Raw genomic sequence first — 27206 nt, 5'->3', positions numbered from 1 at the left:
TTGCACACATGGGCACTCTCCAAATGCTTACTAAGATAAATTTTTGGAAAAAAACAAACATTCAACCAATATTAAGCGCAGGAAATCCCACACAACTGCTATGGACACAGTGTCCACTGTGGAAATGTGAACAGGTGGCTACAAGCTGGATCGAAGACAGATTTAATGAAGTGCCCGCCAGGTAGTGGCAGGCTTCACGGTGCCGCGGCCCCGCACACCCAGACGGGCTGGTCACTGAAGACGGTCCAGGTGAGTCTGGAAGCCTCGAGCGCCCCGGGCCCGGGCAGCAGCAGGAGGCCGGGCTGTGTTTGTGGTTCGATCCGCCGTGTGACTCTTCTATTTGGTCGCACTCCACTCGGTCTGAAGTTCTCGTGCCTTTGCTGGGACTGCGCAGTATCACAACAAATAATTTCTAAAATAGTAAGATTGCTACTAAGGTAACAGGTGACTCCTCTGCCGAAAGCGATTGTGTCCTGAAAACCACACGCGCCTATTACGTGTGCTGTAGAGTTTTACACACTTAACAAGCACCTCCATCGGGACTGAGACGTGGACTTCTGCATTTGGCTGGAAGCTGTCACGTGAGGCCTTCCCTGAGGTGTCCCCTCCGGCCCTGCTCTGTACCCCTCCACATAACCTGTCCTACCTTCGTGTGGCAGGTGCGCTCCTTCCTGTTGCTTTTCTGTCTTCCTGGCTGAATTATGCTCCCGTTGTGCACAGGGCTTCTCGAGGCTTCTTGGCCTCCCCTTCCTCCTGGTTGTCTGTGTGTCCTTCCCAGGGCCCTGTCCCGGGGCTGAGGCATTGCTGAGCTCTGTGGTGGCCCTCAGGTGAGCAGGGGTGCTGTTTGGAATCCCCATTGCTGCATAACAAACCACCCAAACTCAGTGGTGGCACTGACGACGACTCATGACTACTTCCCACGATGGCCCTGAGCGGGGTGGCTCTGCGCTGGTCACCCCTGGACTCGACGGAGGCCTTCATTCAGTAGGTGCTTGGCAGGAGCAGAAACACCCCCGATCCCTCTCTCCACGTGGCCTTTCTCCGGCAGAACCCCAGACCTCTTCCACGGGAGCCGGCCTCCTAGGGAGACAAAGGGGAAGCTGCCCGCTGTCTGGAGGCCCGGGCTCCGAGGTCTCCCGTCACGCGCTCTGGGTCGCACGGATAGGGGCCGGCAAACTCCTGCCGGGATGGACCAGCTAGTGAGTGCTTGGCTCTGAGGGCCGGACCGCGCCTCCCGCAGCTACTCAACTCCACCACCGGGGGTGAGAGCAACCGGAGACCACGCAGGAATGGAGGGGCCCCCTGTGTGCCAATAAAACTTTATTTGTTGAAAAGAGTAGCAGGCTGGATTTGACCCGCGGGCTGATCCCTGATGCCAGTCACAACAGCCCGATGTAAGGGACAGTAGGAGGCCTGGGGTCACTCGGGTGACAGCTGGTGAAGGGCAGGGAGGTGGGCAGAGCCCGCCGTGACCATGAGGGGTCAGCACCTGCGCTCATGGACATGGTGTTGGGAAGACCAGGCAGCTGGCTTGTTGGACTCTTCGGTAGCTCAGCTCCGACGGAAGGAGAGAGCACCGCCACAAAGCCACCCTCTGCAGAGGCAGCTCCCACCTGTGGGGCAGGGTCTGGGGCCTTCCCCAGCTGATCACACTCAGAAAACCCACAGAGAATGACCACCTGCCCATGGTGTTTTGCTGGCGACAATGGTATCCCCTTTCTTCTAAAGTGATAAAAACCAAGGGGACTACGACTTGTATATTCCTTTTATGAATTTATGACACTATTGCTAATGTTAGGACTAATCCTATTGAAGGAGAAGACTGTAGAAAGGGAGCAGAAAATGAAGGAGGGGAGAGTGACCTGCCTTGGCCACTTGGGGCAGGAGCAAGGGTGTGTGGGGAAGCTTCTAGTGAAGGGGGACGTGAAAGATGGTGAGTCTTTGAAATACAGAGTACATTATGCTTATCTTTCTGTCCAAGACTTGCAGTCAGGTAGGCAGCAGTGAAGCAACAAGATTTGGCTCTATGAACCATAGTTACCAACTAAAGAGCGGGGTTTAGTGGTTTTGGAATGGAACATCCATAGAGGGTGGGGACGGGTGCTGCCCAAGAGGCACAGGGACTCTGTGAACAAGGCTTTCAGTTCAGCCTGACAACAACCCTGGAGTGAAAGCATGGCCTCCTGGAGGCGGTACCCAGTGATCTTCAGAGGAAAATACCAGGAAGTAAGCTGGGAATGCCACAGAGAATGGGAAGAAAGGAAGTCCTCCCGAACTGCAGCATGAACATGGCCCCATGAGGGTCAGCAAGGCAAGAACATGGCAGGGGAAGAGAGCGTCTGATGTCAATGACAGAGCTAAGAAGTGTCTGTTGGGGTCATGGGTTGGAGGAGAGAGGAGTCTTCCCCCCCCCCCAGAAAGCCCAGTTGGGTAAGAAAGAATGGACAGCAGCCCAAGTAGGGGAGAACTTTCTAATGGCTAAAGCTTATAACATGGGAAACGCTTCTCCATGGAGTGGGGCATACCTGAAGCATTCACGCAGAGGGACGCAGTGAACGGCTTAGTGACGTGGCCTACCAGAGCCCATTACGCCCACTTGCTTTCCTGCCAGGACGTGGTGTGTTTTTCTGAGAAATGTCCTCACTAAACTGTAAGCCCCCTAAACCCAGGGACTGTGTTCCTAGTGCTGACATGCTTTTCGCTATTCCCTATTACCATCTGATGAATGAACAGATGGCCTCACACACCCTCAATATCTCTATGGAGGTTAAAAACATGGAGCTAGACCCACACTCCCATATGGCCCAGCTGTTGCCTGCCGGGGATTTACCCAAATGAAATGAAAATGTGTCCACACAAAGAAGTGTATGGGAATCTTCATAGCAGCTTTGTTTTAGTGGCCCCCAAATAGGAACAACACAAATACTTATCTCCTGGTAAATAGATGAATAAATAAATTGTGTCACATCCACACAATGAAATCTTCATAAACCCCATCAATAAAAAGGAACACACTATCGATGGACACAACAACCCGGATGAATTCTAGAACATCATGCTAAGTGAGAGGAACCAGACACGAGAGTGAGCACATATGGCTCCCTTCGTACACAATTCTAGAAAAGGCAAATTCACAGTGGTAGAAAATGGGTCAGTGGTGGTCAGAGACCAGAGGGCAGGAGAAGGGAATGCCTGCGAAGGGCCATGAGGAGCACGTTTTTGGAGTGCTGGAATATTATGTCACGACTAGGTGGTGGTTACACAACTGTGTACATTTGTCAAAACTCTTCGAATCGCACATTTTAAATATGTGCAGTTTAGTTTCTTGTGCTTCAGGAATTTCCATAAAGTCATTAGAGGATGTAGATGTTCTTAGGCTTTGTTTTCAGGGTTGAGGGCAGTTGGAAAAAGTAGGAAAGTTTTATTTAAGTAACTCTGCAGATTGCACCCATGGGGAGCAGGGTTCTGAGAAATTCTCTACTGCTTGGGCCCTGGGGCTCTGTTTCCTGGGATTGGTGCCCAGGGTCTATCAGGGCAGAGAGAAGGATGACAGGGCTCACCCATGTGGTCTCAGGGGTCTCACGTGGCTGTGCCCTGTGATGGCTGCTGCCCCTCCAGCTCCCCTACTGCCAGGACCCTCAAGGTGGAGACAGGACTAAGGAAAAGGGCCACTGGGAGCCCCCAACATGACAAACCCCTCCCCGTCTCCACCTGGAGCTGCTCCAGCAACCTGGGCTACCCCACCCCTTCCTGCCGCGCCAGGTGGCTCTCCAAGGATGGGGTTCACTGGGTAGGCAGTAAGCAATGAGTCAGGAGTTTAGATCCCCAGCCTGGAGGGGTCTGCCAAATGTAGTAGGAAAAATGACTTAAAAATACACAGCACCCCCCTATGCTCCCTGCAACACACATGGCGGGGGGTGGGAATAGAGCAAAGACTAAGCTCACAAAGCAAATACCGAAACTATTTCAAACTAACATGCTAAGAGGATATAACTGTCAAAGGGAAAAGGAAATTTCCTGTGTAAATATCTTGGGTGAGACAAGGCTCTCGAGCAGACTCTTAAGATAAAGAGGCGTGTTTGGCAGAGAGGAACCTCTCACCCCTGAACTTTGGGTTCTAAATAATGAGCTCCATGTGAAGGTGCTTTATAGACTATCAATCACTTAGATAAGCCTTTATCGTTCTTATTTCTAATAAGACAAATCTGGATTATTTGGGGTCCTTAAAATGCCAGTTCCGAGATAGCTTTCACCCTGCTGGCAAAATCCAAGTGCGGTCTGCTGCTCGGGCTATGTTAGAGTCGACCTGCTGCATCCCTGACTAGGCCGCCAGCCCCCTGCGGACCAGAGCCGGCCCCACGTCTTCTCACACCCAGTGCCCAGCACCCAGCACCCAGCACCCAGCACTGTGGGCGAGCCCGGAATGCACATGGACCCAAGAGATGGAATTGCACAGACTGAGTCAGGAGACTGTCGGTGCTGGTCAGGACTGCCCATGGGCAAGTCATGACCTCCGGCCCGGCCCCCTTACCTGGAGGAGGGAGGTTCTGCTCCTGCCCACACTGCAGGGGCTCGAGAGGACCAGCTCGGGGCTCATCGCGTGTCACTTAAACCAGAGGCTCTGCGGCCCGGGCAGCCGTGGTACCCACAGGTGTCGATGCCGTCGGGGTGGGTAGCTCGCTTGCGGGGAGCAGGGGGGGCTGGCAGTCCCTGCTTTCTCTCCTCCGTGAATGGGGCTCTTTGGCTCTTCCTACTGTGTCATATTTATATTCTGCAGGGCTCTTGGAGACCCGGTGCCTTAACAGAGGGACGCGTCTCTGACACTGACAGGGAACCCCGTTGAGCAACACTCCCTGGCTCTGCGGGTGCAGGGCTACCCCAAGATCCTGCGCTCAGTAATTAGCGGCCGCTGTAGCTAACAAAGTGAAACAGCATCAAAAGGAAAAGGAAACGAACAAGAAAAGAACTGTGATGAGGGGGCTCCGCGGACTGGATCGTGCGGGTGTTGCTTGTATTTCTCCGTCGGAGCTCTGATTATTTGGCCCTGAATGGAGTTCGGTAGGGTTCCAGCCGCGATGCCCCAAGAGCCCCGGGAGCAACACCACAACACGATCTCTGTCCCACCCCCTTGGGGTTCAAGACAGTTGTCAAAAACTGAGGGGACTGCTTCCGCTCCCTTGTGAATCCAGAGAACACCTCAGTGCCGGTGGCGTCTTAGTGGGGTACCTGCTTAGCGGGGTCCGCTCGGCTGGGACCGTCACTGGAAGTGCTTCCGGGCGGGCCTCTCCAGCATGAGGATCCCAGGCTGGCTCCTAGGGGATCAGTTGTTCCAAATGACAAGAAGAGGGGCCTGCCAGTGTCTTCGGGTCTTGGCCTCGAAAGTGACGTGACCTTTGGCCTCTGCCTGCCCCCTGTGCCCGGTGGGGGCTTGGCCTGGCTGGTGCGGGTGCCCAGCGCTCTGCGCATCACCCTGCAACTGCGAACGCCTCCTGGAAAACCCATACTTTGTGTGCAGCGGCTGAGCGGCTGCCCCCGCCTGGTATTAATAACCCACCGTGGTCCTCTGGCCCCCGGGGGAAAGGGATTGGGGAAATGTGTGCGGGCTCGTTCTAATGTGGGTAGCTGTGCCACCCTTCAGCTGTGCCCGTCAGCTCAGGGTCTCTGTGGTCTTCAGCTTTCGAGATCTTTTTGGTTAAAATGCTGCATTTTCAACGCACGAAGAGATTGGAAACTGGCCTCACTCCACACGTTAAATCTCTTTAATAACATCATCTATCTTACTGAGGTCACTTAGGGATACAAACACCGTTTTTTTGTCAAGACTCTTCGGCTGTCGCCGGGCCCCGGAGCTGGGAATTTTCACTTACCTGCCCTGAGGACCACATCTATCTGCCAGGATGTCCCTGGCACCTCTTTGGGAGCCCCGCTTCCAGACACAGGAGCTGTGCTCACAGAGCCTCTCAGGGAGCCAGGAGTGTGCATAATAAGGACTTTGTGCTTCTCAGTATTTTTTTTAGATCTAAAAGAAACTTTCCTACTTTCCCTGCCTTTGGCTTCAGTTATTTGAAATGGCAAAAGTTGTTAAAATTCCAACATGAGAATATGTTCAATAAACAGGAAAGGAGTTTGGAAGACCCACCACTGAGCATGAAGATTAACCCCGTGGTGGCCAGTCCCTAGGTGTAGACAGTGTCCATGGCTGGCATTTGGTAGGAGTCTCTATGCAGTGGTCCTTCCTTATCACTATAACCGAGCCACTGCTATGAGTTTTGTTACACATAACATCTATTTTTCTGATATCAAACTTAAAATAAAAAACAGAAATATACAGGGTGATTTTGTTTATACACAACCTGTGTGACTGCAGATTCTCTTTTAGAAGACAACATTTATTCATTCATCAAATATTTATTGAGTGTTTGATTTTATGGGGCAATAAAAAATGAGAACAAACAGATCGAAGAACTCAAAAGCTTAAAATCCATTGGAGAAAAGAAAAATAAAGTACACAAATAAATCCAAGGTGGAATGACGAAACATTCAGGGGGATCTCAGGGTTACAGAAATTCAAAGGAAAACATACTCTTGATCCAAAAGGAAGAAATAGGAGGGACTCTTGAAGGACCTAGCATCTCGGCTTGGCCTTGAAGGGTGGGTGGGTATGGTGGTTAGAAACGGTCACAAATTCTTTGGCATTCTTCCATTGAGAAATGGCGTCTTTGCCCCTCCCCCTGAAAACCAATGGGTTCTGTGACTGCTTCAATTAATTAAATATGGTGGCATATGATGGCAGAGATTCATGTCACTTTCGAGACCAAGACCTGAAGATACTGGCAGCCTCCTCAATTGTCATTTGGAACAACTGATCTTGGAATCGTCTGAGAGCCATGAAGTCTCCCTGTAGGAACCATCCTGAGATCCTCATACTGGAGAGACCAGCACGGAAGCCACACAAAAGCACTTCCGGTGACAATCTCAGCTGAGTGGACCCCACTAAGCAGGTAATCTCACTAAGGCACCAGGTATGTGAGCACAGCTCTCCAGGACTGTCCAGGGCAGCCCACCTGCCAACTAAGCAGTATCAAGTGAGCTCTAGCAACGCCATGTGGAGCAGAAGAACCATCCAGCTGAGCCCTGCAGTGATAGATGACCAGAACAGTAGGGTTCTGATTAGCACAGATGAGGGCCTGCTGGCACCCCACAGAATGAGATATTGTGGGAAAAGCCACAAGGGTGTGAAGGTGAAGAGAATGCTCAAGAATTTGAGTTTTGAGGAAATCAGAAAACTTACAGGAAGTAGAAGGGACAAAATAACTATTATACATATTGAAATGCTAAACAGAGAGTCTTGAAGGCATGTGTCGTTCTACAGTCAATGTGGTGCCACTAAGATTCAATGTTTTTTAGACTTCTGATTATGGAAACTTATAAACATACACAGAAAATAGTATAATGATCCTCTATAGACATCACCACTGTGGCTCCAGTCGTGTCTAAGTGGTTTCGTAGCAAAAGAATCATCAATGTTTGCCAGTCTTTTTTTCCTGAAATACTTTTGGGCAAATCCCATACATCAGATCTTTTTTCCCATAAATATTCCAGTAGGCAGTTCGAACACATAAGGGCTTTAACAAATAACTGTAAAACCATTTTCATGCCAAAAAAGTAACAATCTTAATAAGACAACCATTCCATGATCACATTTCTCCTATCAAATTTCCATACTATGTTCTTATTCCTAGTTTGACTCAAGCTGAATCCCACACTGCATTTGGTTGCTTTGTTTCTAAGGCCTCTTGTAATGAATGGCAGCGGTGTGTCAGACGCTGCCCTCTTTCCCATGCTGTTTTGTTCTGTAGAATTCCCCGGTGTGTCTTAGGCTCCCGGCACCCTTACCACCATGCTCTGTTAGAACCTTATTTCTTGGGTTCCCTAGGTGGCTCAGCGGTTCAGTGCCTGCTTGACCCAGGGCATGATCCTGGAGTCCTGGGATCGAGTCCCATGTCAGGCTCCCTGCATGGAGCCTGCTTCTCCCTCTGCCTGTATCTCTGCCTTTCTCTCTCTCTCTCTCTCTCTCTCTCTCTCTCGTCTATCATGAATAAATAAATAAAATGTTTGAAAAAAAAAGAACCTTATTTCTTATGAACTAGGAGAGAGGGAGTTGGTCCCTGTGGCATTCTGAGGTACAGGATGCCACAGCTGCATTTGAAGTCAATCTGATAACATACAATAATGAGGTGTGGGCATGATGGTGGCCTGTCTGTAACGAAGGACCCTGAGCTCCAGGCCCAGGCTGCAGGGTAAGGAGTGGTCACCAGGAAGTTCTGGCAAAGGTAACCCTTCCTCCCAATTCTCAGGGGCTCACTGCACGTCAGGCTCCATGCCGGTGGCTTCTGGCATCAACACACTGGATAATATTCCTCGAATTTTACAGAACCACAGACAACATGTGATTTATGTACATGGTTAGTGCAAAACATGGAAAGAACTGGAACCCAAAGCCTCTGTTCTCTGCTGCTGTGCCAAATGCCAAATGGCTAAGATTAAACCCCCGAGACTGCTCTGGTAAATGGGGGGAAGGCTGCTTCTTCCAACACAGGCAGATCCCTGGGGCCCGTCCAAGACTGACTAGACCAGAGTTCCTGGGCATCTGACCCGGGAACGTGCATTGACAGGCACCTTGGGACTTTTTGACACAATTAGAGAAACACTGGAGTAAGGAACGGGAGCAGCTGTAGCAGAGAGGAACGGAGAGTCCCGCATTTGAGCTGCAGGATAAGGAATTTAAGGGAGGAGGAAGAAAAGGACTTCTCACAAGTGCCTCCTGTGTGGTTGGAATTGGCACGTGCTAGGGCGGCCTTGGGTGGCTCAGCGGTTTAGCGCCGCCTTCGGCCCAAGACATGATCCTGGAGACCCTGGATCGAGTCCCACGCTGGGCTCCCTGCATGGAGCCTGCTTCTCCCTCTGCCTGTGTCTCTGCCTCTCTCTATCTCTGTGTCTCTCATGAATAAATAAATAAAATCTTAAAAAAAAAAAAAGAATTGGCACGTGCTGCTGAGTAAACCACTGGAGAGGAACGTGGCTCTCAGGAGCTGACAGGTGCCTCTGGCCAGAGCTCCCCAGCCGAACCGCCCCCAAGGAGGCCACAGTTGGGGGCTCCCACCCACAAAACACTGCTTATGCAAAGGGCTCTTGACTTCGTGGGGAACCTGAACCCTTCCATCACACCCAGGAACCTTCTATGGAAGCTGAAGGCATGGCCACCAGGGCTCCAGCCTTCCCAGCCCCAGGAAGCTGACTCATCCCAAGTGTGTGTGGGAGAGATGCAGAAATCCCACCACGCAGGATCCAAGGAACCCTGGGCCACGCATGCGTGAACGAGACTAAAGAACATGGGGACAGGTAGCTGCGGGAGCAGGGTGCTGTTTCATCGGTGGTGATAAGAAGTCACGACCAGCATGGAAGGCAGACAAGAACCCAGGAGCCAAGGACACCTCCTTTGGAATATGGTCTAGGTGAAGGATGTCCAGTGGGCATTTTGAGAGATACACATTGAGACAGGATTGAACAGAACTGGATTCAAATGACACAGTCATGAATCAGATGCCTTTAAATAACTCTTTTTATTCATTAATATCTACCTGTTGGTAACTGTAAGTCTTTATTTTGAGGGTTTCCTTTTTTAAGAGAATGAAAATTGAAACATCAATGACATTTTGTGTTTTAGAGAGAACACAGGACTGGGGAAGGGCAGAGCAGAGGGGATGAGAGAATCTCAAGCAGACTCCCTGCTGAGCATGGAGCCCTACCTGGGGCTGGATCCCATGACCCCAAGACCATGACCCGACTGGAAATCAAGAGTTTGACACCTAACCAACTAAGCCACCCAGATGCCCCTAAAATGTTTTTAAAAGACGATTGTAAAAAAAAAAAAAAAAAAAAAAAAAAAAAGACGATTGCTTCAAACCAAACTACCATGGCACATGATCCTGGTGATGGGAAGGGGCCCCTGGTGGGTTGATAAAGTTATTTCCCGATCATGATATCATATATCTGATCGTCACACCTTTCTGTATTACATTATATTTCAATACAAATTTTCCCTGAAGAGGCTGTCTCTTTGATTGGCAGAGATGGAGAAATGTATCATAATTTGGGATGTGTAATATCCCACGTATCCAGGAACCATAAAGTCTTCTGGAAACCATTCTTGTTTTGCAAGTAAATGTGATCATGTTTATCTGCTTGGTTATCACCGTGGTTAGAAGGTGTAAGCCGAGCTTCTGCACACTCTTCTGGCAATGTCTTCTCACCACAGCCCGCCACCCCCACCCCATGAAAGGTGCTGCTGGTCCCAGGGGGCCCAGGATGGTGGCTGGAGGTGGCACATGAATGAGCTCCCTGGGCAAAGGAATTGGAGCCTGATCTCAGGAAAGGTTCTTCCCATCTATGGCAATTATTTAAAAATTATTTTCTGTAGGATCCTTAATTTGACCAATTCTACATCAGTGTTCTTTTTTTTTTTTAAATCAAGGTTTGGATTTTTTTTTAATATAGCCTCATAAAACATTAGGATTCAATATTCAGTTTGTTTTCAAATGCCCCAACTGTCTAAGCTGATTAAAGCAGACCTTTTTTTCCCTTTGGAATCTTTGAATTAGGAGAAAATAAAATCACTGCTCTGCATTTTCAGCTGAAGTGGGGAAGGGATGGGTGAGGGGAGGAAATGTAGGTCTGCATCCATAAGACAGAAAAAAGAAAGTGTCCAGGGAGGTGGCCACTGTCTTGCCACAAGAACTCGGTGCTGATCAGCCCCTAGTGAAGAGATGAGGAGCACTAAGTTAGAAGCACATCCCTCCGGAGATCTGGAGCAGGCAGGGGGCGGGGGTGATGCCCACAAGATAAATGAGAACACAATTAACATCTTTAATGCATGTTCTAAACCAACCCAAACAGAGTCCTGGCTTTTTATTTGCACCGGTTTCCTTCCTGCTGATGCATGTCTCGCCCCCGGGTTATAATCAAGGACACTCACCGCGGTTTGCTACTGTGCCTTTTCTGCTCGCCCAGACCGCTCAGTTTCCCCCAGGGTTGGTGAGCACACCCCACCCCCCCATCGATGGTGAGGTGCGTGACCCGGCCTTTCAGCTCTCTCTGGCACAAGTCCTGGTGATTCTGTGACACCCTCCACCCGTTGCCCTCCCTCGGCCACCATCTGCGTACTGTCGCTCAGAACTAAGGTGCCGCTTTGTCACCGTGCGCAGGGGGCTACACCGACTGCGTCCCTCGGAGAGCGAATCCCGGCCCGGGGCGGGGGCGGGGGGGGGTTGCAGAGCGCTGACCAGCCGAAGCACAGAAGCAACCTCGCTGGGCGCAGAGCAGATCCTAGGCGGGAAGGGCCCCTAAAGGTAATGGGCCTCATGGCCACTTGGTAAACGCAGGTGAGCAGCTAAGGTCAGTTGGGACAACTCTGGCTTAATTCTCTCCCCCACCCCCCACTGCCTGCCAATGCGTCGTCTGCGTTTCTGCTCCTGGCACTGGCGGGAGGCGGGCACTTCTGCCGCTCACTGGGTCTCCCTTTAGTATCTTTTTTAGAAGATTTTATTCATTCATTCATTCATTCATTCATTAACTCATTCATTCATGAGAGACACAGAGAGAGGCAGAGACACAGGCAGAGGGAGAAGCAGGCTCCCTGTGGGGGGCCCCATGCGGGACTGGATCCCAGGACCCGGGCGTCACACCCTGAGCTCGAGGCAGATGCTCAACCGCTGAGCCACCAGGGCCCGGTGAGTATCTCTAAGCTGCCCAGGTTACCCGGAGGGGAGGGGGCACACAGGGACCCATTTGTCCCGCGAACACTAGGAGTTCCCCAAGTTCCTGGTTTCTATCGGGGCAGTTTGGGGGCGAAGTCTTCCTGACCTGCAGGTCTGAACCCAGACTGGGGAGCCTTTCAAAACCGCACAAAACGCAGCACCGCCAAAAGCACCCCGAGGCGCAGCGCGGGTATTAGGGAAATTCCAAAGGCCGCGGTGGACGCGCAGGCGGGGGCGGGGGCGGGGCAGCACCCCCAGCCGGGGCCCGGGGCCCGGAGCCCGTCGCGCCCCCCTTCCCCGGCCCGGCCGCCCTCCGCGGCCTCGGAGCCGAGGGGCGGCGCCCCGGGCAGGTCCCGCCCCGGCCGGGAGGAGGGACGCACCACCCGCCGGCCCGCGCCCCCGTCTCGGTCCCCGCGCCCAGTCCCGGTCCCCGCGCCCAGTCCTCCCGCGGCGGCTGCGGGTGCGCGCTGTCCCTCCGGCCCCCGCCGCAGCCATGGCCGCCTCCTCCGCGCGGCCCGCCGTCCTGGCCCTGACCGCGCTGGCGCTGCTCCTGCTGCTGTGCCTGGGCCCGGGTAAGCGGGGCGGCGGCGGGGCGCGGGAGGGAGATCCGACACCGGCCACGGCGGAGGGACCCGGGCGAGCCTGGGCCAGTGCCCGGGGGACAGGGTGTTGGGTGTGGCCCGCGCACAGGTGGGGGTGGCGCGCTTGCCCCGCACTCGGAGGACCAGGGGCAGGGGCAGGCTCCGGCACGCGTGGTCACCTTGGGAAAGAGTGAGGGTCACGGTGGGAAGCGGGGGGCGGCAAGAAGTGTTTGGGACCGAACCTAAGGGGCGGGGGCGGGGGTAACGCGAGCGGCGGCGGGGGGCGCGCCAGCCCTGGGGGGAGCCCCGAGCGCCGCGTTGCGGAGGCTCTTGCAGGCCCGGCGCTCCCCAACCGACTCAAGTTCCAGGTCCGCCGCGCCGTTCCCAGGCCTCCCCTCCCGCCCGGGGAAGTGCTCCTAAAGGAGAAGCGCTTCACCTTCTGTGCTTCCTGGAGTCCTCAGAGAATCGGTTGAAAATTCCAGGTTCCTTCCCTATAAAATGAGCGTATTCGTACAGATCCCCCCAAATGAAGCAGTTTGGTGCAGGCGTCTGAACCCGGAGTCCACAGACCCCGCCTTAGGGTTCTGGCCTGCCAACGCTGCCTTCCACTTGTAGGGTCACCGTTCACAACTCCGAGGGGCCTAGGGTGATCCCGGGTCTCCTGCTAAGGGGACTTACTGGAAGGCACCGAATACTCGCCCAACGCGTGAGACTGGTGCTCTGCCCCTGCAGAGTAGGGGGCTAATGACTGGGAGACACCCTTCATAGCTTGGCTTCTGTGCTTGCTTATTCAAAACAGGTGTGGAAAAGAAAACTCCAGGTGGAAGAGAGGGAGGAAGCCCACCTCTAGGAGTCCTGAGGCCAAAGCTCCAGGTCGCCCCAATAGCAGGGGACCTGTTCCACTGGAGAGAATTGCTCTCCTTCTAAATTACAACCACAGGGGAGGCTAATCAATTATGTGATTGACCCACCTCTCCTACTTCGTTCCCCCCATTTTCAGAAGCACATCCTTTTTTTTTTCTTTTAAGATTTTATTTATTTATTCATGAGAGACACAGAGAGAAAGGCAGAGACAGGCGGAGGGAGAAGCAGGCTCCATGCAGTGAGGCCGATGTGGGACTCCATCCTGGGACTCCGGGGTCACGCCCTGAGCGAAGGCAGACGCTCAACCGCTGAGCCAGCCAGATGTCTCAGAAGCACATCCTTATATTTTTTATTTTATTTATTTTTAAATTTTATTTATTTATGATAGTCATCACAGAGAGAGAGAGAGAGGCAGAGACATAGGCAGAGGGAGAAGCAGGCTCCATGCACAAGGATCGCGGGTCTCCAGGATCGGGCCCTGGGCCAAATCAGGCACCAAACCTCTGCGCCACCCAGGGATCCCCGAAGCACATCCTTATAAAGCGAGTGAGCACCTGCCAAAGCCATTCCTTTTCAGACTTGTGTCTTACTTCACTCATATGAAAAACAGAGCGAACAGTGTCAGGTAAAGTAGTATCATCATTGAGCTGGAGTGTGAAAGTTCTTATGACATAAAATGAAAATCCTTATACACCGAGTCCCACAGGTGGCTCTTTATGACCTCCAAAAACATTTCATGGGGAAAATGATCATTGCTCCTTCTTGAGCAGTTTATTAATAGTTAGCACCTTCAAAGGGATATCTTGCAATTCTGCATCTGCTGGGAGATCTAATGTCAGGTTAGATAAATTCAAGAGTGCCTGTTATCAGCATCTAGAAGTAGTGACTGATGATGTTGGGACCAAAAAATCCATACTGTAGGAAAAAATTCACAGCTCTTCATTTTTTCATTTTTTTCCCTCAAACTAATGTGGTATCTGATTATATGTATTAATATTTATACTTCAGTGGGTAGTAATTGGCACAGTGGCCACATTAATAATTCACAATTTAGGATTTTCCCGAGCCTTTCCTTTGTACAGCTGAGATTTGGTGAGGCTTTCATTTCTGGAACTGCAGTGACACATTTGCTGTGAGAAACTGCAACGACTTCATCAATGCCTGAATCCAGCGTCTATTTCAACATCAGGCCACATTTCATTCACTTAATGTTAAGTGCTTTTACAGAAGGCAAACAGATGGGTGGACGATACTTAATTCTGTGTGTGCCACGCTGTTGTTAAAAGATGGACAAATGTTAAGATATTAATGAACGCTAATATTAGTGGCAAGGAATGGATCTGTCTGCTTTGGCAAGTGTATTCACAGATTTCTTTATTGACTCTTAAGGTTTGATGGGAAGTACAGCCTTTAAGAGTAGTCTCCCTCCAGTCTAATAAAATAATCCTCTCTACAGGAGCCCCGTCAAGGGCTCATCTCTGCTTATGTACGCTTGATGGGGAACATCTTTGGGGTGACTCACCCCATCTTTGGGGTGGCTGCCTAGGTGTTGGAAACCTTACTTTATCCCCTAATCTATGGCCCAAGTGTGTTTCTGGAAACAACTTGCTGACTCGTTTTCTCAGATCAGATTCCACTGTATCAGTTAACGTAGTTTAAAATGTATATATTATAAATATCTGTAGCCAAATCATTTGAAGGCTTGGTAAATTTTTAACAAAGTTTGTGCATTCTTAGTGAAAGTGACCAGTAATGCTTATTTTTAATCCCTGTGCCAAATTTTGGAGTTGAGAGGGTTGTTGGTAATAAATGTATGATGTACCAAAAAAAAAAAAAAAATCCCTGGCTCCTAGAGATTCTTCCCAGCCATGCTCCCTGGCTGACACATCCCCTCTAAAGGCAGTTGGGTAGCCTTCAAATCCAGATGCCTACAGAGGCTAATAGGCTCTTTGTGGACCATGGGGGTGTGCTGAGTGACTTGGGCCCAGAGCATTCAAATTCAGATTTTGTAAACACTGGGTGCACTCATAAAACACAGCTCCAGGTAAAGCTCAGCTGCAGGCAGCTAATCTGTGGCCTTTGGTCACACGTGTGGCTTTTTCCCCCAGTTACATAGTCAATTCTTTAAGCAGGAGGGGTTCTTAATCTTATCTGGGTCCCAGACACTTTTTGAAAGTCTGGCAAAAACTATGGCTCCTATTCCCAGGAAACTGTATCTTTGCAGAAGCAAACACAGGCCTTAGGGCCTGTCCATGGGTGGGGAGGTTAAAGACCTGCCGTGAAAGGTGGACAGGACACCACTTCCTCCATCCTGGGGCCAGACCATCTCCTTACACCTGAACATGCTCTGCTCGTTATTTGGGAGGTCGGGCTTTTCTCCTGGGTGCTTTAGACACCCCTTCACCGGATAAGCCTTGCACCTATGTATAGCGCTTAAGGATCAGAGGTGTCTACAGATCCTCACATCTGCTCACCAGGAGGAGGAGGGTGTCCTACCCGGCCAGGTTTTCGATTCAGATGTTTAGGCTGATTAGAAATACTTTCAGAACTGAATATAAATAACAGCAAATGGTACCAATGATGCCAAACTGGGAAGATAATCCAGGTAAGCTGTAAAACTGGGCTGGATTTTTTTAAAGAGCTAAAGTGCATTCCTTGGCTTGTGGCAGCATGAGTTCTTGATAGCTGCCCACCTCTGTCTTCACATGGCTACCTTCTCTGTACCCTCGCCCTTCCCTCCAAAGATCCCAGCCTTCGGATTCAGAGCCCACTCTAGAGCCAGCGTGATATCACCTCATTTTAGTTAGTTAACTGAGATCCTTGATTATACCTGCAAATGCCCTATTGCCAAATAAGTCCACATTCAGAGGTTCTGGGTGGATGTAAATTTGGGGGGATCACTATTCCATTTGCTCTACCACAAAAAAAGGGAGAGTCTGCAGGAAGGTACACATGACAGGTGGCCTCATCGTAATGTATATGTAAGGGGCTAAAAGAACAATGTCATTTCTCCCAGGGAGTATTTCAAATCCTAGCGCCCCTGGTCTGCCATGGTCATGGTCACCAGTATGAACCACTGGCAGCCTGAATTGCTTTTCCTGCACGACATGGAATGTAGCAAACATGAAAACCATGATACCACCAGGTTGCCAAGTGGAGAGGGGGCGCGTGGTGATTTTTTTTCCAGCTCTGATTTTTGCACTTGGGAAATTAAAGTGTACAGTGCAACTCTGACCTGATTTCTATCTTCTTTCCGTTAGGTGGCATAAGTGGGAATAAACTCAAGCTGCTGCTTCAGAAGCGGGAAGGTAAGCAAACCCCACATGGATAAGGGCGACATTCTTAATGGATCCCAGTGAGAGGCCATGTTGAGTGTGCTCACTGGGGTCTTGTATTTGGAAAATCGGGGGTGTTTACTCCTTGAAAGGTTGGCAGATCTGAAGAGCTTCGTCTGTGGGTATGTGTATGGTATTTTATTAGGTAAATATTATTGCCAGTAAGTGTTTGAAGATTGTTTTCCTGAAAGCTGTCGGTGTGGACTCCAAAATAAAAGAAACAGTGCTACTGTGTTAATCGAATGTTCTGTGTTAGAACCATGATGCCCTTTATCTGAATTTAGAGCATATCCTCTAGAGAACATCGAACCTCCATCAGTGAGGTAGACTCGGATTAGCACTATTTGGTGTTCTGTGTCTAATTAGCCCTCTGGGGCAGGGTGGCACAGAAAAAACTGTTTTGTTACCAACACCTGTTGTGAAAAAATACTCCTATGATGAATGTGGTGGCAGCGGCAAGATGTTTAAAGCAGAGCAGGCTGGGAGCCAGGCACTCTGAGTCCTGGGCTCACCAGAATCAGGTAGATCAGTTGGACCGATTGTGAGGTCTTGTGAAGGCCATCTCCCCTCGGAACTGTCACCTTTTCCTGTAAAATAAAGAAGTTGTCTAGCTCTTGAAAATCAGGAGTGGAACCACATTTCTCGTGTGAGCCTTTGATCCCGTGTTTGTCCCTCCTCGGCCCCACCCTACCACCCCCACGCAGTTAAGAGCGGTTCTGGCAGGTGGGAGTCTGCTCCCTGACCACGGGGGCTCCCTCATGCTAGTCACATGCTCTGCAGCCCCCTCCAGAGATTCCTCAGGTGCCAAGCACTTGGGGCCCCTCATAGGGCCAGAGGGCTCCTGAGGGAGCTCCCAGCATCTTCCTTAGCATTTCCAACCGCTCCCCAGGCCCTGGCCAATCCCTGATCTACGTGCCAGGCAGCACACTCCTCCAGGACACCTGGGGTGATGGAAGCTCTGGAAGGGCCAGCCTGTCAGAGGTGGGAGAGCACAGACCACCAAGACACTCCTGAGTCCTGATGCACATCCTTAGCTTTTTTTCAATTCAAGCCTAGAAACACATATTGAGCACCCACTATGTGCAAAGAGTTGTAGCAAACCCTGAACTGAACGGGAAGTGAGGAAACAAATCCACTGCTGCTCTATCCATGTGACCAAGGGACTCATAGAGCTTCTCTCCCAATGTCCATGCAGCCTTCGTAACAACACCAAGATGGGGACTGTCAATCCAGTTTGCTAGATGAGGGGGTGGAGAGCAGGGATAAGCCAAGCGGCACAGCTCCTTCTCCTGAGCACTTCCTGCAGAAGTGGTGACTTTTAAACAGTTGCGACCGCAGTGGGAAGATGCTGGGAGAAGCCGTGTATACCAGTACCCTCCAAGACTCAGTCAAATCGTCGATGATCTGTGAGGCCCACACATGGTAGCCCAAGGTGGGCCTGTCCCAGCTCCCCAGCCTGAGAGCTCACCAGCCCACCAGTTTGGGCTGGGGCCCAGAGCTATTGTTTTCATTCTCTTTTCTTCCTGGTCTCCTGAGCAAGTACGACATCTTCATGCTCACACATATAAGGAGTATCCACTTGTGTGGCCATACAACTGGATAGTTGTTTCCTAAACACCTAAGGGGTAAACCGCCAGCCCCTGCCTGAGACCTGGGGTCTAGGCCTGGTGAGTAGCTGCAGAGGATGGGCTAAAATTTTGCCTCTCCCTCGTACCTTTGAAGTTGGGGGCTGGCCTGTGCCCCTTTATAGGGCTGCACCCAAATGGAGAACTTACTGCCAAGGGGCATGGAGTCCAGTGACAGGCAGCTGTATTTTATCCCATGTGATGTAAGAATGAACTTCAGAATCAAAGCCATCTCTTGCAGGGTGGGCTTGGGGTCTGGGATAGATCTTAGTGACTCACCCCATAAGAAAAGAAATCATTCCTTCTACCTTGGGGGTTGGGGAATTGATCATTTCAGCACCTGCTCCAGCTAAGACTAACGTGGCAGTGGGCGAGAGCAAGGCCAAAGAATTCTTGAGCGGCCTGAAGCGCCAGAAGCGACAGCTGTGGGACCGGACTCGGCCAGAGGTCCAGCAGTGGTATCAGCAGTTCCTCTATATGGGTTTCGACGAAGCGGTGGGTATTCCCGCCTCCTGGAGGCCTGGCTCCCTTCAGGGCAGTGTGGTGGGGACAGCAGCTTAGTGGGGAAACAGGGCACAGAAAATTAGCCTTCGTAACACACTCCAAAGCATGAGCCCCCATTGTATGCCAGGTGCTACCCAGGCACCGGATAACATTTCCATCAGGATATAGGGATATCAGCTGGAATTTTTCATCACACCACAAACAAATGGGAATCTCTTCCAACACGATTGGGAAGCGGGATTCCAGAAAAGTCATCGTCCAAAATGGCAGGGACTTAAATTCATCCCAGAATCCGATGTAATGTATCTGCATAGTTTTGCCTGGGTGTCTTTAAAATAACTCATAACTTCCCCCCCAAAAAAATGTGCAGCCTTACCTCCCCTATGTGTCAGAAACAACAAGATCGATGCAAAGACCCCTGTGGACAATGGGAAGAGATGAAAAGTGACTTTTTAACAGAGATGGGTCTTTGCAGATGTTTTCGGGAAAATCTGGCAATGCATTTGCAGGGAAAGTTGTTCTGTTCATGGATCCAGGCAGGGAGGTGAATGGATGTCTTCGCCAAGTCAAGGAAAAAGAGTGTTTACAGTGACAGACTCCCAGCGGGGAGGTACAGGTGAGGCAGCAGCAGAGCAAGCTGGCACAGAAGCCAGTGTACAGAGTGCCCGGCAGGGCGGCGCTAGCGGAGCGCTCTCCTGGAGGCTCGGCGGCCTGGAGAACACTCAGCCCACCACCCCATGCCCCAGGGGGGTGGGGGCAGATGAGGGGCAGCATCTCCCAGCAGGGACAGCTGGAAATGCTTTTCTAAATGGCCCAAGATTCATACTGTGCATCAAGGATGTATAAGACGTTTCAATAGATGGAAAAAAAATTAAACTCTTTAGAAGCCTCATTTTTAATGGCTGCATAAAGTGCAGTCATGTAACTGGATTATAATTTCCTTCCCATTCCCAACCATTGGGTATATTGGCTATTCCCTAATTATCTTCCTGTGCAAAAAGCTAAACACCTACATCTAGACTCCGTGCCAGGCAGGAATCATCTAAGCACTTGTATGAATTCACTTATGGTCATAACCACCCAGAAGGCAGGTGCTATGACTCGCATATTCGTGTGTAGTTTGTTTCATACTTGGTGTTGTGTTCTTCCCAGTGGAGTTGTTGAGGCAAAAGGCAGAATCACTCGCAGGTCTTTAGGCTTGTCAGATTGCACATTCCCAGCAGTCACGTGTGAGAGCACCAGTCTTCTGGCATCTTCGGCACCACCTTGAATTCTCATTGAAAATTAAAAAAAATAAAAAATAAGTACTTGCTTGAACATGAAAATGGTATGTCATTTGTAGTAATTTGTATTTCTTTGATGCAGTCCTTGAAAATGGGCATTAAAAGTGTAGCATGGAAATGGCTAAAATAATGACTGGTGACAAGGTGAGAATAAGGTGAGGATTATAACTAAATATTCACAGAAGAGACTAGAAGGAAATACGCCAAAGTGTCAGTTGTGGTTGTCTTTGGCAATGGAGTTACGATCCCCCCCTCGACTCTGTCACACTCCCACGTATCGATTTATAAAATATAAGTCTGTGTTATTTCTGTGCCCATAGAACAATTTTTTAACTTCTTGAAACCCTTGACATTTCAAGGTCTGAGTTTTGCCAAAACTTCAAACAAGATTATAAAATGCCAAGAACCAAGGAGCAAGATGATTTGCTGCAATGTTGTGAGGAAAGCAAACATTCTCACTTTCCTGGCTGAGGCAGAAGGAGGGCTGAGCAGAGGCCAGAGCCCCTGGGGTTCAGCAAACAGAGGAGGGGCAGACTGTGCTCACCAGTGTGGCACAGGCTGACCCAGGGTTCACCTGAAGTGGGTGGCCACAGAGAACAGCATCGTGGGCGCGGCCAGGCCTTCTGGCCTCAGGGAGTGCCCAAATACTCATGGTACCCGGCAGTCTTATTAAATACATTCCTGAGACCCAACCACCGGAAAATTCCATCCAGGCAGTGTGGACGGGTGCCTGAGAACGTGCACTTCATAGCATCCAAGAGATTTGGATGCAGGGGTGCACTGGGCGCACTTTGAGAAAAATTGGACCCAAACTTGTAGGTACCCTGCAAGCTCCCTAGGTCATCCTTCTCTTGTCCCCACCTTTTCGGCCTCATGCCAAACCTCGAACCAAGTCGTCGGCAGAGTCGTGTGCAAGTGCCCATCTACGTTCATCCTGTGCCTTCACTACCGACAAAGAATTAGTCTTTCTTTTAAGAGAGGCACAGACGGCAAAGACCTGTTACCCCGGCTGTAAAGCTGAAAATCCTTCTTTGCTTCTCACTCGATTCAATTCTCCCCCTTCCCTTTTATCCCTGCTCACTGCCACTGTCTCTTTTCATGTGACTCTCAGCAGCTGTCAGCTTCATGAAGGCAGGGACTGTGTCCTACTTCGGGTGGCCCTTCAGTGCCAAGCACAGAGCTGACGGGCTGGGCCCATTTAATCAGTGTTTGTGGAATGAAGAAGTGCAGCCATGCACGCTCGAACAACACCATGGGTATAAAAGGTCATCGTTGCAAGGTCGTGCGGCTGAAACGTGCCAGGACAGTGGCTGATTTAACTTATGGAGCATCTACACCATGCACTTGAGGGGCCAGGCGACAGGACGGGGAGGGGAGAGAAGGCAATGTCTGCAAGATGTGTGCAAGAAGAGGTGTACCGTGCCCAGGGGGCAGGCCAAGTTATTGCGATCTTTGGGAGATGTCCATTTTATTTCCCCAAAAAAGAGAAAAATATCAAAGTGTTGGGTACATTAAGAACTCAAAGGGCAAATGTTTACAGGGGCTCGGATGGGCCCTGCCCTGAGGGCAACAGCTTTTACCAGCTCTCTTCAGCTGTCTGCTGACCTCCAAGCTATCAAGCCAAGTGGTTCTTGGTAAGAGTTGTTCATGGTTGAAGAAAAGCCGTCACAGAGAAAAGTGAGAGATGAGATGTGGTCTGGGGGCGGGGGGTGCATGTCCTTAAATCTGTTCTCTGCTTTTCAATTTTTCTCCAGAAATTTGAAGATGACATCACTTACTGGCTGAACAGAGATCGGAATGGGCACGACTATGATTACTACCAGCGTCACTATGACGAGGACGCCGCCATCGGTCCCCAGAGCCCCTACAGCTTCAGGCACGGAGCCAGCGTCAACTACGATGACTACTGACCACCCCTCGGCCCTCGGCGCCCCAGCCGCGGAGGTGACCCACTGGGCTGCCTTGCACCACGTGGCTTCCGCTGGGCTTTACTCCAGCAGATCTTTCCTACCCCCTTTCTGCAGCCAGGAAGGAAGAGTTAAACAATATAAATGCCTTTGATATTTCATGCAAGTGCCTAACATCGCATTTCATTAAAAAATAGAAATAAAAGCAGTTTGTTAAAAACAGAAGTCTCAGAATTCAGTCGGTTGGGAAGCAGGCTGGCCACAGTTTTCATTCCCTGGATTTTGTCAGAGTCGGAGCCTCATCCAAGAGGCAGCTCTCTGCTACCCCTACCCTGCCGGGATCCCCGCCACTGCCCGCCCCCCCCCCCCCCCGCGCCGGGGCAGGCCATGGCACTGAGCAGGGGTCTTCGGTTGGTTAAAATTCTGCCCCTGCTAAACGCAAGGTAGGAAGCCAGCGAGAGAATCTGGTCAGAAGTTATTTAAGGTCACAGAACACGGCTTGGAGTATTCTAATCATCCCACAGGTGTTGGAGCCCTTGCTGGGCCCCAGGCCCTGAGCTCGCGCTGGGCCTGTTTAAGTCGATCATGCAGGAAATGAAGGGTAATAAGGAAAAAGCTGAAGCTTGGGTGAATTCAAGGCCTCACTTCTCTTAAAAGAATTAAAGCTTCGCCAATGAATTCAAGAAATATTTAAGAACACACTTTACGTAGTCTTTAAACAACCTGAGTGGATGAAAGAGAAAAGTGGGGTGGGTGTGAGGAGAGGGAGGGAGGAAGGAAGGGTGGGGGGCAGAGGGGGTTAAGAGGAGGTCATGAGGCATTGCTGATGGAGGGAGTCAGGTCACAGCCTGTGCGATGCCCACAGAGCTGTGGCGGAGGTTGGGGAGCACTCAAAATGGTCTTACACTCTTGTGGGTCACAGACCCCTCTGACAGTCTGATGGAAACTTTTTGTTCTTTCTCAGAAAAATGGTGATTTTGTTTATAGTCCCTGAAATACATCTCCATTCACAAATCATGAGTAATTAAAAAAAAAAAGAGCCGGCTTAGTAGGAAGTAGTGGCTTCAGGAGAGTGATGTTTATGGACACTCGTAACATCTGCCTCTAAAGGTAATTTTGTTTCTTCCTTTAGAATCCTTACAACTTTTAAGAATTTTCACAAAGTATTCATACCATACAATTTACCATTTTTAGGTGTAGTGTAGTTCAGTGGCATTGAGTGCTTTCACATTACTGTGCCCATCACCACCATCCATTTCCAGAACTTTTTCATCTTCCCTAACTGAAAATCTAGCCCCGACAGCCCTTCCTCCCAGCTCCTGGCAGCCACCTCCACTGTCAGTCTCTATGAGCAGGACTACGCTGGTACCTCATTTAAGTGGAACCATACAGTACTTTTTTGTGTCTGGCTTATTTCACTTAGTGTAATGTCCTCAAGATTCAACAATGTTGTAGTTCGTGTCAGAATTTCTCTCCTTTGGGGACGCCTGGTGGCTTGGTGGTTGAGCATTTGCCTTCAGCTCAGGGTGTGATCCCGGGATCCTGGGATCAAATCCTGCATCAGGCTCCCTGCAGGGAACCTGCTTCTTCCTCTGCCTGTGTCTCTGCCTGTTTCTCTCTGTGCCTCTCATGATAAATAAATAAAATCTTTAAAAAAATTTCCCTCCTTTGAAGGATGAATAATATTCCAATGGGCGTTTGTATGGCATGTTATTTATCCATTCATCTGTCAATGGACACTTGGGTTACTTCTCCCCTTTTTTTTCTCCTGTGCATAATGCTATGAACATGGGTGTGCACCTACCTCTTCATGTCCCTGCTTTCAATTCTTTTGGGTAGGTGTCCAGAAGTAGAATTACTGGATATGGCAATTGTTTAATTCTTTTGAGGAACTGCCATCCATGTGTTTCACAGTGGCTGTCCGATTTTACATTCTCACCCTTTATTTTTATTTTTTTAAGATTTTATTTATTTAAGAGAGAGAGAGAGAGAGAGAGAGAGAGAGAGAGAAGAGAGAGAATGAGAGAATGAGAGAGGCCGAGGGAGAAACAGGCTCCACACAGGGAGCCCGACATGGGATTTGATCCTGGGTCTCCAGGATCAGGCCCTGGGCTGAAGGTGGCGCTAAAGCGCTGAGCCACCGGGCTGCCCCACATTCTCACCCTTTAAATGTGTTTCTTTTTCTTGCCTACTATTGGGCTAGCTCAAGCCCCAGCAAAATTAAAGAGGAGGGAGGGAGAGGTGATGGAGAGGGCATCTTAGTTTTGTTCTCGATCTTGCTGTGTTCCTCCATACAGTATGTTTGCTGGATGATTTTTGTTGATGTCTTTTGTCAAATTAAGGAAATTTTTCAAGTTAAGGAAATGGATTTTTCTATTTATCCTGCTGGCTTAAAAAATATGCTAAGAAATGTTTTAGATGTCATGTATGGATGTCAGATTCTGTTTTCCTTATCTGTTGAGATGATACCACATTTCTTTGTTAATCTATTAACAAAATTCTAATATTTATTAATTGAATCCCTGGAGTGAAACATAACCTGATCATGATTGCTTTTACTTATCTGGTTGGATGTGTTCAGAATTCCTGTACACATGCTCATGAGAGGGTTGGCTTTCGTGTTTTTTTCTGGTTGTTTTTATCCATTTAGATATCACGGTTATTCTGGCCTCTTAAAATGAGAGGTTTTCTTTTCTATTCGGTGTAGGAATGGAATGCTCTGTTCCCTGTTTGGTAGCATTCGGATAAAGCCGTTTGAATGCAGTGTTTTCTTTGTGGTAATAGTTTCCTATCAACTGCATTTCTTTTATAGGTAAAGAATTATTCTGATTTTGTGTTTCTTCCTGATCTGTTTTGCTAAATTCTATCTTTCTAGGTAGTCATTCATTCTATCAAAATTTAAAGTATAGGGCAACTGAATTGCTCAGTCAGTTAAGCCTCTGCCTTGGCTCAGGTCATGATCTTAGGGTCCTGGGATCGAGCCCCGTGTTGAGCTCCCTGCTCGGTGGGGAGCCTTCTTCTCCCTCTCCTGCTCCCCTCTCCCCTACTTCTGCTCTCTATCAAATAAATAAATAAAATCTTTTTAAAAAATTTCTAAAGTGTTGTTCTTGATATCCTCTTACATGTTTTCACTGTAGCATCTGTGGTTTTATTTTTTTTTCCCATTCCATTCCACTCAGGTCTTTAAAAAAAAGTGAATCATCTTTTCAAACTTGAAGATTTTGCTTTGTTGATCTGTTCTTTTGTATGTTTCTCTGTTTCATGAATTTCTGTTCTCTTAATTTCCTTCCTTTTACGTCTGTGGGTCTTTGATTTATATTAGATCTTAGCTTTATTTTGAGCCTTCTTATTTTTTGAAGGCTTTTAATATTGTTTCCTTCCAAGAACTGTATCCTATGAGTTTGAGGCGAAAAGTTAAGATGATGAAATCATCGCATTTCAATTATATTTTCTCCTCTGACCCTTAAGTTTATTACACGTGTTATTAAATTTCCAAGTGAATGGGTTTTTTAAATTATTGTGTTGGCTTTGTTTTCAAACTTAATTGCATTGTGGTAAAAACATTTTTTTAATAAAGATTTTTTAAAAACCCAACTAGAGTCAGATCCTGGTCCTTTGAACTATACTGAGGTCAGCTTTATGTACCTGTGTGTCGGCCCCAGCAAGTGTTCCATGTGTGCTCAAAAGGACTGTGTCTTTTCCAGACATCAGATGCAGTCAAGTCCATTAGTTCAAGCTTGATTTTTCTATTTTCTTTCTGTTTCTTTTGTTTGATCTACTAATTACTGCCAAATGTGTTAAAATCTACTATGATGATGGAATTTTGACAAGTTTCTCCTTTAATTCTCTCAGTCTGGTGTCATTCGAGGCTATACACAAATTTACAGGGTATACACAAATTTAAAATCAATGCATCTTCCTGGTCAGAGGAATCATTGATCATTATGTAGCAAATTTATTATTACCAGTAATGCATTTTGCCTGAATTCTCCTTTGATATCAATATAACTATATTTGCCTGGTATATCTAACTGCCTGGTGTATCTTTTCCATAGTTTAGCCTTTTTTCTGTGTTCTTTATGTGTGTCTTTTGTAAAGAGTACATAGCAGAAATTTATTTTGTGTTTAAAATATGGCATAACTATTAAGATCTTAATGGGAGAATTTAGCCCACTTAAACTAATTGTGATTAACAATTTCATTTTATTTCTAACATCACATTTTGAACTCTTTGGAAAGATATTTATTTATTTATTTATTTATTTATTTACTTATTTATTTATAGCACAAGGTGGGGGGAGAGGCAAAGGGAGAGGAAGAGAGAGGATCTTAAGCAGACTCTGTGCTGAATGCAAAGCCTAACCTGGGGCTCGACCTCACAACCCTGAGATCCTGCTCCAAGAGATAGAGGCTTAACTGACTGAACCACCCAGGTGCTTCATATTTTGAACTTTTGACTCATTCCGTTTCACCTATTCTGTTCCCCCTGTTCTTCTTTTCTTACCTTCCTTTGGACTGCTTGGTTTTCTTTGGTTTATTCTTCTCCCTTAACTTCTTTTGAAGGCATACACTGGGTCTATTCTATTATCGTTTGCTCTATTTAATGCCTATTTGACAACACGACAGGCACTCAGTAGTCATGGCCTTCTTCTGGACAGCACAAGGACCTTGGAAACCTTATTCTTCAGTCTCCTTTCTCAACTTCTGAGCAGTTGGAACTTGGCATTTTAAGTCTAGCCTGATTTATTCTCCCAACAGTTTATCTTTGTTTCATATATAGTCATTAGTTTGTTTAGATATCACATAGCTACCTTGGTTCACTATTTCTCCTTGCAGCTCAGACGGCACACCTGCAGTCATTTTCCTTTGGATGGAATTACATCCTTCAGAATCCATTTACTGAGGGTCATTTGGTGGGAAACTGTCCAGTTCGGCACTTTCCCTTGTTTCACTTTGTACAGAATTTTTGGTTGTTTACTCAGCACTTTGAGGATGATTCTGTCTTATGGTTTCCACTGTTGACATTAAGAATTTTGCTATTCATCTATCACTTCTCTGTGCGTGACACTGTCCCTCCAACAGTCTTTTGTAACCTACTTGTCTGCTATCTCCTACAGCTAAGTATATATATATATATATATATATATGCTATAAATAAATATATATATACATCTATATTTACATTATTTGGGGTTTGTTGACTTTCTTAATCTGGGGGTCAGTGTCTTTCAACAAATTTGGACAATTCTCCGCATTACTTCTTTGAATATTGCTTCCTCTCCATTCTATTA

General features: G+C 48.6%; 1 protein-coding gene across 1 annotated transcript; it reads left to right on the top strand.

Moving 5' to 3' along the window:
* The first annotated feature begins 12174 nt into the window (after window positions 1–12174).
* Window positions 12175–22076, top strand: ECRG4 (ECRG4 augurin precursor). The gene is made up of 4 exons (XM_055328636.1): window positions 12175–12388; window positions 16522–16569; window positions 18559–18716; window positions 21763–22076. Exons 1-4 carry the CDS (start codon window positions 12310–12312, stop codon window positions 21916–21918), a joined length of 441 nt encoding a protein of 146 aa, XP_055184611.1. The 5' UTR covers window positions 12175–12309; the 3' UTR covers window positions 21919–22076.
* The last annotated feature ends 5130 nt before the right edge of the window (window positions 22077–27206 follow it).

The sequence above is a fragment of the Nyctereutes procyonoides genome, unplaced genomic scaffold (assembly GCF_905146905.1).
Source record: "Nyctereutes procyonoides isolate TBG_1078 unplaced genomic scaffold, NYPRO_anot_genome, whole genome shotgun sequence".
Classification (NCBI taxonomy): domain Eukaryota; kingdom Metazoa; phylum Chordata; class Mammalia; order Carnivora; family Canidae; genus Nyctereutes; species Nyctereutes procyonoides.
Note: the sequence above shows the minus strand (reverse complement) of the source record. Positions and strands in the feature narration are given on the sequence as shown.